The sequence below is a fragment of the Cyclopterus lumpus genome, chromosome 13 (assembly GCF_009769545.1).
Source record: "Cyclopterus lumpus isolate fCycLum1 chromosome 13, fCycLum1.pri, whole genome shotgun sequence".
NCBI classification, from domain to species: domain Eukaryota; kingdom Metazoa; phylum Chordata; class Actinopteri; order Perciformes; family Cyclopteridae; genus Cyclopterus; species Cyclopterus lumpus.
Window position 1 is genome coordinate 8,264,967 of NC_046978.1, and position 14,599 is coordinate 8,279,565.

General features: G+C 39.8%; 1 protein-coding gene across 10 annotated transcripts in view; it reads left to right on the forward strand.

Annotated features, from left to right (window-relative positions):
• The first annotated feature begins 7,609 nt into the window (after positions 1-7,609).
• The window catches only part of synrg (synergin, gamma), a 35,313-nt gene continuing 28,323 nt past the window's right edge, over positions 7,610-14,599 (forward strand). For 8 of the 10 annotated variants that reach the window (XM_034549218.1, XM_034549222.1, XM_034549223.1 and 5 more), the window contains exons 1-4: positions 7,616-7,695; positions 12,295-12,335; positions 13,374-13,585; positions 13,903-14,030. In XM_034549218.1, the coding sequence (XP_034405109.1) occupies positions 7,661-7,695; positions 12,295-12,335; positions 13,374-13,585; positions 13,903-14,030 (416 nt within the window). In that variant the 5' untranslated portion in view covers positions 7,616-7,660. Of the gene's footprint in view, positions 7,696-12,294; positions 12,336-13,373; positions 13,586-13,902; positions 14,031-14,599 lie in introns of all 10 variants that reach the window. The other 2 variants (XM_034549227.1, XM_034549226.1) reach the window with 2 other exon arrangements.

A 14,599-nucleotide genomic window follows, 5' to 3' on the forward strand; every position in this document is an offset into this window, starting at 1 on the left:
ATGTGGCTTATAAAGAGGAAAAAACAAACACATTACACATTGCTAATGCAAGTGCGGTATCATAATTACAATTGTTTAATAATCATTATAGCTTTGGTAAGTTTGGGAATATTTTTTGAGAACTAAACTGAATGTAAAAATGTCTTGTCAAATTTAACAGGGTTAAGTAAATATGACCTTAAAACATTTTATACAAAAGTCTTATTTTTATCAGCATGCCCAATTTTGAGGAGCAAAACAAAATATCCAAATTAATTTGTCCATACGCAGGGCTGCTGTCATCTTCCAGGAAGCTTCAGCTAGTCTTTAGGACATTCATATTTAGGACATATTTTACAAGATAGTCAACTCCTCCTCAGCTTTCTAACGCAGCGCTGCATCTGTCTGATCAAAGCCCAAAACCTCCAGGGAACAGAGGATCATTGACTCTCCCTTCGTCTCTTATAAGCCGACTGGCATGACTCCCAGGCAGCAGAGCGTAAAACAGGGAAGGTCATGACTGATGCTACCTCAACTTTGGCCAGACGAAGTTCATCTGGGGAAATGTTGTCAGTCAGAATATGATATCCACTGAACTTTATCCCTTCACCTGTAATTCAAACTAGTTCATCAACTTTTAATGTAATATGAAGTTATTATCTCTGAACCTGCTCTTCACACATTTGCTCTTGGGACAAGTTCAAGTTTCATAATCAGCATTAACACTACGAGACACAGACTGTACAACTTACTGCAATAAAAACATAAATACTGCAACTGCTATCAGCAATACCAAGTATACATGCCACTAAAATTGATTCCATCGCTATTATCGGGCAAGTTTTAATACTTTGGTATGGTGAAATGGAAAGTAGCGCAGGTGATTCCTAAACAGAAAGGTGACATACAAAACAATCAGCCTATAAGCTTTCCCAGAGTGCTGCAGGGATGAGTCCTCAAACCTGGAAAGGAGTCAGCATTTACTTCTGGTTTCCTTACATTTAAGTTTAAGAGATTTTAACATTTCATTCTACAACATAAAATACCTAATTTAACACCCCTTTGCACGATTGCATTCACGCTTCAAAAACGTTGTTCATTTTGTGGAGAGAATCATGCTGAACAAAACATATCGAAAGGTGTCATTCACGCTTTTTTCCACAGGCCTCATTTTCTGGCTTTTTGTCAAGGGAACAAGTGTCATACTAACTTCCAGGTTGGCCTACGGAAATCCGTAATCCCTGATGATGATGATGATGATGATGCTGATGATGCTGATGATGATGATGATGATGATGATGGAGGTGGACCAACAGATCTGTGCCGTCGAGGACTCGAGAGGTCAACACGAGGAGCGAGATGACACCCGGGTAACAGAGGAGAGGGGCAAAGAGACAGAAAGTGGAAGCTGCAGGGTGAATGTGGCCGTGTGTTTAGCAGAGCCAAAAGAAAGGATACTACATCAACTCCAGCTGGGGTCCGAGGGGTTAATGGATAAGACTACCCAGCAGGGGTCAAGGGTCAGGAGGCCACTCTCTGCCAGGGCTAATTGGTCACTGCGACCAGAGTTAACGGCAGCCTTTCTATGGAGAAATACATACACATGTATGGAGCTGCTCCGACAGAGGCCTTCCATCAAAAGGCCTCATCAAGGAGGCCTCTGTTGTGCTCTGCACAGTCATGGAGATCAGTCAGGCCGCCCTAGTAACCATCAGTACCCTTCACCGTACATCGCCACCAGCACCACCTACAGTGACAGCTAGGCTGGACACGTGAACAGATTGGTGGCTATTGATCTCAAGTTGTTTTTTATTGAGTTAAATTCAGAACTGTCAAAAAAAAAATGTTGATCATCTGCACACATCTCAATATTCCGGCTTCAGAATGGGACTCCCTTTCCACCCAAATCACGTGGCAAACCCAGTCTAGGATAATTCAATGGCCAGAGGAGGAACACCAGTTCTCCCCTTCGACTCTAAAGTTTTTGGCTTCTATATAAGTGAGGTGACACATGATTCAGTGCCATGCTTTTGTTTAATATTCATATATGTCCTTAATATTGTCTTAAAATAAAAACTATGAATACTATTTGAGTGTATATTCTACAGGTAAAAAACAACAAAAGGGGGTACTGAAAATTTAGCAACGGTTACTCAATTAATTTACAACAATGAATTACTAATAGCTGTCAGACGCATGACCTCAAACTGTGATAGATCTTACATAGACCTTAAAAGCCTGTCATGTGCTTGATGCCAGATGTATTTACCCTTTAATGAGCTTGTACAATATTTAAATGTTTAGACGGAATTCACTATCCAAGCACTGGAGAAATGAGGCTTGTCTATGTGGGATTTTACCTGAAAGAAATCATCTATAATAAAACAGCATTAAACTAAATATCAAGACCACATGAGTTGTTTCAGATGAGACTCTGTAGAGCAGAAGTGCAAGTCTGTTTTCACCAGAATGAGTCTACATTTACTCTATTTGCATCTGAGGCTGACAATCTGCAGTTTAGATGAATCCTGATGGATTGATGTTGTCATGCTGATGCTGTCACAGGCTTGATGCTGGACAGGTTAATGATTTATGGGGAATAGTGTGATGCCCAGAATGGGACCCGGGTTAATGTTCACCTTTCTCGCCAGACCTCCTCTCTGGGGGGCTTCCCATAGCCAGTCCACATTCAACACTGGAGGGGGACGTGACTGACTGACTGACTGAGTCGGCCGGCCTCCAGCTAAACCCGGCACACACAGCAGGGAGTGACACCATGATCTGCTCTCAGAGAAGTGGAGGGGACAGGAAACTGACGAGGCCTAATCGTCTTTTTAATGAGTTTTAATAGAAGCAATAAAGAAAAAAAAATAATAAATCCAAGCAGCTGTGATGATCTCACATAAACAAAGCAAAGCACACAGGTGATAATTAAAGTCGCCCTCTCATCAAAAGGTGATGAATGTAGTTTGATACTCGAAGGCTGGTTTCACATGTGTCTGCTCTGCCTCCGCTCTCTGCTGGACCAACCGCAGCTGGGTGATGGACAATACGTCACAAACCGTGCGCTGCTGGTGATTTGTCTCGGAAATGTCGCCAACGACACCCAGTTTGTAATATTGCAAACGCACAGGCTTTCATGAGTGGGTCATAGGCTCAATCGGCAATGTATCGACTCATTTGGCGATAGATGGTGACTTGACAGACATTTATTCAAGTGAAAATCTTTGAGATTATTACATTAAAAAACAATAAATGTTTTGATACTACTGATTAATTATATTTTCTTTGAATTTTCATCCATGAACATTTTGATCTTAGTGCTGTTTCAAAGCTTTAATATGACTTTTATAAGTTAAGTTTTAATTTGTTTCAAAGATAATTATACTAATGTCCAGAATTAGCCTCCAACCCCTTATATGTATGTTTTAGTATAAACTCAGGGCCATTTAAAAAGAAACAGCAAAAAAAAAAGCTATTTACTAGAGACATGCTGAGAACATACTCAATATAGGCACCACGTGTCGACACCAGACACAGTTCTTTATCAAATGATTCAAGATTCACAAAACAATTACCAAGGACACAACCTCGGTGTCCTTAATTATAGCTGCAGCTCGGTCCTGTGAGACTCTGTGATGATGCGTGAAAAATGGAAAATAAATCAAAATCAAATAAAGGACACTCTCCACACTGTCTTCGTCATGTGTGTAAAGTACTGTAAAAACTAAATGTTTCTCCCCAATTTCACCATCTTCATATGTGAAACTAAAACTGCTATTTTTCTATTTGTTATGTGCCACTATGCAGCCTAAATGGCCACATTAGTCCCTCTGTCATGTATATGGGCTCATTGCTGTTGAATAAAACAGAGGTATAGGAAAGCGTGAGGGCAGACCAGGTGATGGATAGCAGCCAGGCTTGTCATCGGCTCTCTGGCACTGCTCTCATTAGGCTGTAAATCTTTCACAACAGCTCCCGCTATAAGACAATACCAGAGAAGCGTTTCCTTGTTGCTCCACCTTGTCATTGGTGTAACAATGAAATTGCCAAGTGAATGACTTTGTCAGGATGCACAATGGCCTCAATGCTTCAAGCAGCCGGTAAACATGTTGGACAAGACATCAGGGATAGACACAATAAGAGGTGCAATACAGAACACAATAAGAATATCAATATACGTAGTATACTTATGACACATTTCAAATACATTAACTTAGAGAATAAATGAACACTTACAGAAAAACAGGTGATGATTTCTGCCTGTTTTAGAAGTGAAGACAGATTAAATGTTGGTTACCACTTAAAAATGATGTCATTTAAATGTAAAATTTAAATGACATCAACTGCTGTTGTCTTTGCCATTCATCATCAATTTAACATGACTTTGGCTCACAACTATACCAAAATAAAACATATACTACCAGGCGAACTGTTGTACAATCTAAATGTACAGACATATTGTCTGTACTGTGTGTAGGTAAACTCCTGGGGAGGTCTGCCACCACATATTTTAAACCCTAACCAAAGCGGATGGCATTGCTTAAAAAAAAATGTAATGTGTATGACTGGATTTTGGGTTTAAATATTTGAATAACATAAGCATCATTATTTTAAATCATGTGCTGCCACAGTCAAAAATAGATATATGACTTCTTAGTGGTATGGAAAATGTTTTCGCTTATACATTTGAAATATGTGGATTTACAGTGCGGGTGTGCTGCAGGAAAATTGTCAGATACCCTTTAATAGTTTTCTGACTGCATCTACATGCAGAACCTAATTGCTACAAACAAATTTCCCCCTGGGGATGAATAAAGTATCTATCTATCTATCTATCTATCTATCTATCTATCTATCTATCTATCTATCTATCTATCTATCTATCTATCTATCTATCTATCTATCTATCTATCTATCTATCTGTGGCTTTACATGAACAAAGCAGAAAACAAGCTTAACACTGACATCTCAGAACTTATTCTACCCAGATTCTACCCTGACATAACATTTCAAACAGTAAATCATTCCTATATGTATGTTGATTCTGCAGGGATAACATTGTAAATGACTAAAGTGGATCTTCAGGAAAAGAATTTGATAATAATAATAATAAGTAATACAGAATGCCGGAGAGCTTTCCTATATATATTGTAATTGTCACCGTGACACATGAATTTTGTTGTTTTATTTTTTACATAAATAAAGACATTTCCATTCTGAATTTGTGCAAAGAAAGTGCTAGAATGAGAAAAGGAATTAAGCTGTTTTGTGCTAATAAATGACCCCCCCCCCCCCCCCTCCCCTGCTAAAAAATACAACTTCTGGCCATGAATAATTTCACAGGCACTATGGAAGCCTATTTCCTCCAGAGAAAAGAAAATAATATCATCTGGTGCCGCTTAAGTCGTTCAATTGAATGCACTTGGCCTAAAATGAATAAAGTATTCCTTCATTGTAGATTGATTCCAGTGTCATCCACCTCATGAAAGATGACCAGCTTAGAGAGTACCGGCCATCCTCTGGGGACCGACTGGCTGTTTTTGGGTCCTGTAGAGTAGACGGAAGGAAAAATAACCCAGCAGTCGCAAGTCAAAGCTCTTTGAGCAACTTAGAGGAAAGCTCTCAAGAAACAAAGATGATCATGTGTCTCAGAGAAAGCATCAAACCCCTCCAAAGAATGCTCAGGAGAATCAGAGAACAATTGAGATGGGATGGATGAATTTCAGAGAAGGCTGGGGGAACCAGAAAAGAGAGTTTCCCGAAGGGCAGTATACAACAGAACTTTGAAAAGGCTGCTCTGTTGTTTTTTCCAGGTGGAATAAATGCAGAGGGGAGCCTCACTGATTTTCACATTGATTTAATAGAAAGTAGTATAACTCTGGGAACTGTATGGAAATACAAAGTTACCTCTCTTATGTTTCTATTCAACAACCAAGAAGAAAGACATTGACAGTGACATCAAAAGTGATGCCACTGCACAAGAAGGTGAAAAGACACATGACAGACTATCGCCACTCTCCACTTCTGCAACAGATGCTGTTGAGATAAATACTTCAGATATTATTCATGTTGGAAGCAGTACAGTATTTGCAAATGCAAGCAGTGAGAGCGTTTCCCTTCTTTACACCACAGTTGACCCACTGGATGCATCTAGTTTGCTAGAACTTGACACATTACATCATGTGGATGCTTTGAGGATAGTTGCATTGTAACTTTCCACACAGAAAGCTTCTCTGGGATGGAGTACTCTGGTCTTGATGACACCTTGCCTCTCTCTCAGGAACCATCTTTTGGATCAGCCTTGCCTCCTTCCATGGATGTGTTGCAGGAACAGGCCAATCAGAGAAAAAGAGTGAAAAAAGTATTGCTCTTCATCGTGGACAGATTCTTAAAGAACTTATTCAAGTGTTTTCTGAGGAAAGTATCATGGAGAATGACGTTTACTTTCAATTTATTCTTCCTGATGGAAAGCTTGAAAAGCCTGTGGATAATGGTGTTTTGTGGGATATACTGTCAGAATTCTGGAAAGACTTTTATGAGCAGTGCATTATGGGAAATGGCTTTAAAGTGCCAAAATTATGTCATGATTTCGGTTAAGAAGAATGGGAAAGCGTAGTATTGACTTTTGGCTGGCAAAAAGAGAAGTACCTTCCTGTAAAACGTGCAGCTGTACTTCTGGAGAAGGCTGTTTTGGGCTTTGTGGAGAGTGATCTTCTGGACTGCTTTTTCAAGTATGTCTCAGAGTGCACCAATAGTCCCAATACAATGAGTTTATGCAGGTGAAACACGCTGCTGTATGTAAACATGCCACTAAACCTGAAGGATTTCGAGTGACCTAATGGAATTAGATTGGTTACACATCGGTGTGTAGAAGGGTACAAACTCTTGAACCCGGTGTGCTGTATTTTATCACCTGAAGACGGTTGAGGGTCTTTTACATGCTCAGAACTGAGGGAGGAAGCATTCAAATATACATAATTTCTCTTTGCATACAATTTAATCACATTTAAATCGTTGGCACCTTTTAAAGGTTAACCTTTGGATTTTGTAACATTTGTGTACCTCTGATGCCACCTTCAGGCTAAACTTCACAATGCTATTTTCGTTGCCTTGTGTTGGCCAATAATAGCAATGTTTCTTTTTCTATTTTTCATCAAGTGCTCCGTATTCCATAGTATTCCAATATGTTTTATTAAATATGGCCTTTACTACCAGCATGGCTATAGTTTTTATTACATTTAATGTACGTCTTTCTAACTCAAAGCAATGCTTAATTCAATTTATTTTATTTCAGACTCATGGTTTGCATAGCCCAGTAGCAGAATATGCCTTTGAAATTAATATAAATCTGTGTTGATATGTGGTATGTGCATGTGTTGTGCTCTCCCTCTCTCCTCTCTCTGAAGCCTTTACAACTTGTCCAACATATGTGGGGACTTCCTATATCATAATTATGACTTTCTATCTCATAATGTTGACTTACCATGGGAATATTTTTATTATCACAGCTACATTTTCATCTTATTTTCTTCTTTTACTGTCGAGAGTGGGCTTCCATATAGATCAGCATGAAGCAGGAAGTGAGCTGTGCCCGAGAGACCGAACTCAGGGCCCCTCTGCCCCCTGTAGGCACCGTCACCGCTGACGTCATCTCCTATCGGTGACTGCTGTTATCAAGATGGCGCTGCGGCCAGGATCAGGGGGAGGCGGCAGGTAATTTGGCATTTTAATATCAACTGTGTTGCTACAATGTGAACTCGCCACCTCGGTGCGCCCCTTAGCAACGTATTGCTCGCACAGAAGGGCCGCAGAGACCGAGTTAAAATGGTTGCTGTTGTCGGGGCGATGATGATGAGATGGCTGGTTGTCAGGTGTCAAGCTAACGTTAGCTAACTGTTAGCTGGTTTCTGCTGCCTGTCCAAGCTCAGAGGGGACCAAAACAAAGCCACCGTGCTCGTTTATTAAACACATTTCACGCGGTATGTCTCGTGTAACCGTTCGTGTACACGCAGCTCACAGTTCTCGGTGTCATATCCCGATACTTAACGTTACCGAAAAACAAGTCCATAGTACTCTTTTGTAACTTTAGCATTGTCAGGAGAATAGCTTGCACCTGCACAGACAGGCCTGTGCACGGCCGACTCGGTCACAATCTGGCCTCATCAACTGTTTTACCACTGCATGCTCTTCCATGGGGTTAGTCTATTCAGGACCATGTCGGTACGTGGAGTATTTAAGAAAGTGAACCAGGAGGGAAGTGAAGATCGAGCATAAAAAAGCCTTGCATGTTAAATTCAAAGATGTCTCTCCTCTCACACACACACACACACACACACACGCTGCACGTCCTCTTCCGCAGTCCCACTGCTCTGCTGTCGTTTGATTAAGACTGAATCGAATGTCTCTCATCTCTACCCAGTTCATAGCTAGTTGTAGCCGATGTTTAGGAGATGTACAGGTGTCTTATTAGAGCAGTGTGATGATGATGGTGGTATGCAGGCGAGATGAGAAGACCAGCCTTATGATTCTTTCAACGTTGAGCTCCAGCAGTTTGAATAATAAATAGGCTCTGGCTTCAGGCATCTCGGTGAGTCAGGTGATAATGATATGACAGGTGAAACTAAAGCCTGCATGACCGTAAGAGTGCAGGCAGTAGGAAAGAGCAGGTGTAATGTGAAGACCTGAAGGTAATTCTAGTTCCCTTTCATGTGCTGACCACACTGCTGATGTCTGGTGGACAGTTACTGACTTACTATAGAGAGCAGGAGAACATGTCTTTATGTATTTAGTCACACAGGAATGTGCCAGTAATTGCTCTTAATAGCTGCTGTGGATAAGGCATCACCTTTAGGCACTTGTAGAGGACAATCCACAAAAGTGTGGTCAATTGACGTACATTTTTAGTTTGTCTACTGTCATGTTAGCGGGTTTGTGTGTAGTAGGCCGTCGTGACACTGTCTTATGGCAATATTTCATTTTTTTTTTTTTTTGAACTCACTTTTTTTTATTTAGTTTTCAACAACAAACAATATGTATTTTAATACAGTCGTTCCTGTCAATTTTTCAGTTGTATGTCTTGGTTCACATGATATTCAGGTACAGTGTACAAGACATAAAGAACAACAAACATCAAAGGTGATCATTCCAAGAATGAAAAGAAGAGGAGAAATGAGGATAATGAAAAGATTGCATAAAATAGAAATTAAATACAAATGATACAAATGAAATAAAATAATTAATTTGAATAATGATTGTCCACTCCTGAGTGTATGTGCTATATATGCTTTTCATAGAGGATTGTGTATGATGTGTGTGTGCCCAGAGACAGTTAACAAGAGCAGTTCAAACAGAGGGCCGAGCAACATTCAGTAATAACAATCATTGTAGTAACAATGCTGCGACAGGACCCCATCGTTTGGTAAAGATAGGCTTCTGGAGCCTTAATGAATATGTGATTCGCTCCATTTGATAGATGTCCCATACTTTTTGGATCCATAAGTCGTATGTTGGGGGATCCGGTTTTAACCATCTGATGGTTATACCCTTCAATGCTGCTGTGAGTAATATGTTTAGGAGGTATTTTTTGGCCCTCCCATCCAGGCCTTCAGGTATCGCTCCCAATAGTACTACTGTAGGGTCTTGTTGGATGTCCTGTTGGAAGATTTCTTTGAGGGCATCAAAGACTTCTCTCCAGTATGTATTTAATTTAGGGCATAGCCAGAATATATGTGTATGATTGGCAGCGCTTCCACAGTTCCGCCAACACAAGTTGGAATGTGTTGGGCCCATCTTAGCTAATATTTCATTTTTAAAGGCGTTTTGTAATATGTGATGAAGGACCTTGACCTGTATGTTAATTTATAAATATGAATGTATATTGTACTGGAGATAGTGGATTGTATACATATTGCACACCAATAAGGCCTTAACTTTATTTGACAGATTACTTTTTACTTCATATTTCTTGCCTGAGGCATCTGTTCTCTGCAGAATGTTTCAAATCTGTTTCCATGGGAAATATAATGAATCTCTAAATTTAAGGAATTAAGTTTTGGATTGTGTGAGTGCAGCATGTTTGACTGCCAGACATGATAATACAGCAATAATAAATAAAAGGTGCCTGAGTGGAGAGCCAGGAGGTGGAGCAATAGTGCAGCTTTATACATAATCTTGTGGCTGATAAATAAAATACCCAACTTATTGAAGGATCTTATGCCACTTTCTGTGTCCCTGACTTGATTAACAGGAACCAGATCAGATATTTAAAAACCAAATCTTGAGTATTCAGTGCACAATGATTAAAAGGAGAGAAAAAGCACTCCTTTCTTTTAGGTTGATGGAACCAGATAATGAATGTCAAATCATGGTATTGATTAATTCAACTATTTATTTCCGTTTTGATGAAGGGTTAATTTACTGTCACTTAGGTGTTCATCTCACTTCTAAGTCAGTTTTTCCCTTTGTCATACCCACTGTATATTCCACTGTGAGAGAAGCTTCAGAATAAGCTTGAACTATCTTAATTTTAGCTTCCTCAGTAATGGTGACATTGACTGAAACTACTGGCCCTGCCTTCTGTTTCCTAGCTTTCAAAACAGTTTGATGATAGCTCTCAGATGATTACAGGCCTTTTACAAGGCGCTGGTGTCCACAGCTGCTATCACTGCTTATCTCCTTCTACGTTAATCTGCCCAGCCATGACCTGTTATTTGCTACAGGATGGTGGGCAGCAGTGCTTTAGTGTGCCTATAAATGCTTTTAAGCTGCAAATCTTACAGGGAGCAGATGTGATTCTGAAACCTTCCAAGTTGAGCATCATCAGGCATGTTGATATATATGCAGACAAACATTCATACACATAGTCATACAATCAAATAACATCAAAATATATATTTTTTGGCCACATTGTGAAGGCACATTTTAAAGTTGACTTCTTGGCATGCAGTTTCATGTTCACACACAGAGCAGACATGAAACATCACTTTGAATAGTGTTTGTATCCATCTGATCAATGTAAGTTCAAAATTCACTTTTCTTCAATCTTTTTTTTCTTCTCTCCACTGAATCCTGAGGAAATATTTGGCTCAGCTGCTAAATGATTTCACTTTGTTCACCAGCTACTTTAACTGTCTGTCTGCTCTTGGGTAATGGGCCCTATTTGTTGCGTTTTCATCACTACAATAATTAATTTAATCCATTGTTGATTTATCTAGCTTGATTGATCAAAGACATTTTTCAGATTTTATTATTTTATTGTTTAAGGGATTTAGTAGCAAAAATGCAAAATGTGTGTATTTGCTGCTCTTCTCTGTTTCTCTTACTTAGTATCTTTGGATTTTGGTATTGTTGGTCAGAGAAAACAAGTGATGCAAATGCATAAACGGACCATTTTTCACACTTTGTGGCAGTTTGTAGACTAAATCCATTAATTGAAAAAAAAAAAAAATAGTTGTTAGTTATAGCCTAAGTGTACAATTTTTAATACTTCACTTGTATAGTTTACAAAAGTAATTTTTTTTCCTCAGCTCTAAATTATTCCTTATTTGCCACTGGGAGTTGGTAATTGCTTTGGAAAATGCTTGTACTGTCTGATGAGTTCCCGGCCTCTCTCTTGTTAGCACTGTTTGTTGCTCCTAAAGTTATCAGTATGATAATGTCACCCATTGGATTAGTGATGCTCAAACTTGGCTGAGAGTCAGTCTGGGACACGGAGGCCTTGCTGGCTCTTTTTGTATTTGTTTGTCTCTGCATCATCAGCTTCAGCCTGAAGAACTGGGTTGTAATTTGACAAATAGCCGAAGGCCTGTGTGGGTTGGCTCTGGTGAGTCGGGACTTGGCCGACTTGTAGAAACTTCCTCCTGATTGTTTCTTAAAGGCCAGATTCTCAGCTCAGACCCAGCGAGTCCAAGTCGCCTGTGGAAATTAATCTATAATTCTGCCTTTTGGGCATTACTGTTAACATTTCAAAGGATCAGTGTGTGAACATGTACCCTGGTCTTTGTGCATGAACTAGTTTGTAGAACAAAGGCTCTTTGCTGATCAATGAATTTGCTTTAGTCTTTTACCTCCTATTATTGTGTTATATAAGTTACTTTATACGTATGATTTTTTTAAATATATATATATTTCTACATTGCATTGTTCAAAGCTGCAGGCGAAGTGATGAATGTTTCGAGGTCACCTAAAAGTGTTATCTGTAATAATAATAATGCATTTAATTTATATAGTGCTTTTCGTGATACTCAAAGACACTATACTTAACCCTCAGTTTGAATCTCATAACCTGCAACTCTGTTAATTTTCTCACTGTAGTTTCATGTATCCTGTTGGAGGGGGCCTGGGACCGCCACAAGGTGAGTCGGTCTGCAGTCAATATTACCAGTCTATTGTTTCAAGCAGACTTTTTCAAAATGTGTTTCTCCAGTTTCATTATCAAAAGCTGATAATCAAATGGGAAGCTTTTTCTCTCAGAATTTGTATCTATTTTTAAGGTGACCCGTTGATCATCTTGCACACTATACTTAGATAAAAAAATACAACTTGTGAAATCGGTTTCTTCACTTTGTTTGTATTGCGATATATCTTTATATTGCATTAGACTTCCCATTATGCTGCGTTCACACCAAAAGCGTTGTGAATTTTTAAACTTTTTTTCAACTATTCGCAACGCTTTTGGTGTGAACGCAGCATTAGGTTTTCCTGTTAACAATTGGTCTTTGCCCCTTAAAATCACCATAAGACGGCAGAATTAAGTAGCAGCAAGGATTCAGCCCATTGGAAAGCCATCATACCTTTGTTACCTGTGTCCAGAGTAGTGCATTATGGGACACACATATCATTTAGCTGTGTGTGCATTATCATATTTAAGCTCTTGACTTTGCCATAACACTCCTAATGAACCATCCACACACTACTGGGGACAAGCATCTCTCGGGGACATGCTGCCATTAGCAATGTCCTTTTAGACTAAGTACATTGTGTGTAGCCACCTAAACAAGCCACCTATTCAGCCCAGTTGAGTTGTAAAATAGTGAATCATCACCACTGTGAGCTGGCTGCCAGCTCACACATCATCTGTAAAAACAAACACAGACATTTCTATTTTCTCTTTTTTTCTTTTTTTTTTTTTGCTTTCTCCTCTGCTGTGAGCTGTCACTGTAGTCACAAGAACAATGTATTTGTTTTTCCAGCTGTCTCAGAAATTGATTTGAAATACTGAATCATGTCCAGTCTCTAGAGGCTTTTTTTCTTTTTCCAGTTCAGGATTTTATTAAGTTGTTTTTTGTATACTTTAAAGTTGGCATAGTCATGCTTTTTAAATAGTAATTAAAGATCATATTCTTTGCCATATGTACAGTATATTATAATAGTGTTTGTTTGTGTTTCTGCAGGCATGGTACCCATGCAGCAGCATCAGCAGCAGCAGCAGCAGCAGCAGCAGCAGCAGCATCAGCAGCAGCATCAGCAGCATCAGCAGCAGCAGCAGCAGCATCATCAGCAGCAGCAGGGCTTCCCTATGGTTCCGGTCATGCAACCGAACATGCAGAACATGATAGGAATTAACTTTGGGGGACAGATGCCCGCAGGAGCTATGCCTATTCAGGTGAGCTTCTTCTTGATTCTGTGTTTGTCTATTTGTTTGTTGTCTAAGGTGAAATGTTCCTTCTAATGTTTCCTTAGAGATTTGTGGTCTGCATCTGTAGTGTTTGTAACAAACTTGCTAATGTTTGCTTCCATTTACGAATGCATACTGTAAGTAACCCTGCTGTGTTGATTTAACTGATTTCATTCTCATGGAAGACTGGATTTAAGAGATTATCTTATTCTGAATTGCAATGCTTTCCCTCGGTGGGAGTATTTAATATCATGTGCTAATGGGATGTCTGAGCTGCAGTCTGTGTTATTTGTTGTATCTCACAGGGTGGGATGGCTATTGGTATGCAGACCCCTGGGATGCAATTCTTGGGTCAGCCCCAGTATATGGGTATGAGACCTGCTGGGCCCCAATACACTGCGGACATGCAAAAACAAATGGCTGAGGAGCACCAGTAAGACATCTTTACAATAATATCATGGTTCTTGTTTGTTTGCGTGTAAGCATGAATGCTCACATCTGTATATCCAAGTCACTAGATTGTTAAATAGATGAAGCATGAAAGGCTGGACTCACTGTTTTGTTCCCCCACCCCTGAGGCTTAACTGGCATCCTTTTAAATATTTTAATATGGACTTCTTTCACAAGATGATGTGGAATCATTGGAGGAGTGTTGTACTGGTGCTAATGTGCATCCTTGGGATGTAGTTTGATCGTATCCTATTCAAAGAGACTGTGGAGAACTTTTGACTGGTTATGAAAGTCCCTAACCCTTAATGCTGATGCCTCTATATGGCATTTCAAAATAAACCTTAAACGGGAAGTCTATTTATATATCCCACTGGGTCAGATTCTGTGCGACATGAGATGAAGTGATGCAAGTTCACCAGAAACAATTTAAGCAGCCCGCCGTGGACAGACACAGACCCACAGGAGAGCTCTGCGTCTGGTAGCAGCTGCTCCTTCTCCGGTCATGAGCAGAGCTTCACCTCCTTGCTCCGCTGGTCCCCGCTGGGAGCCAAC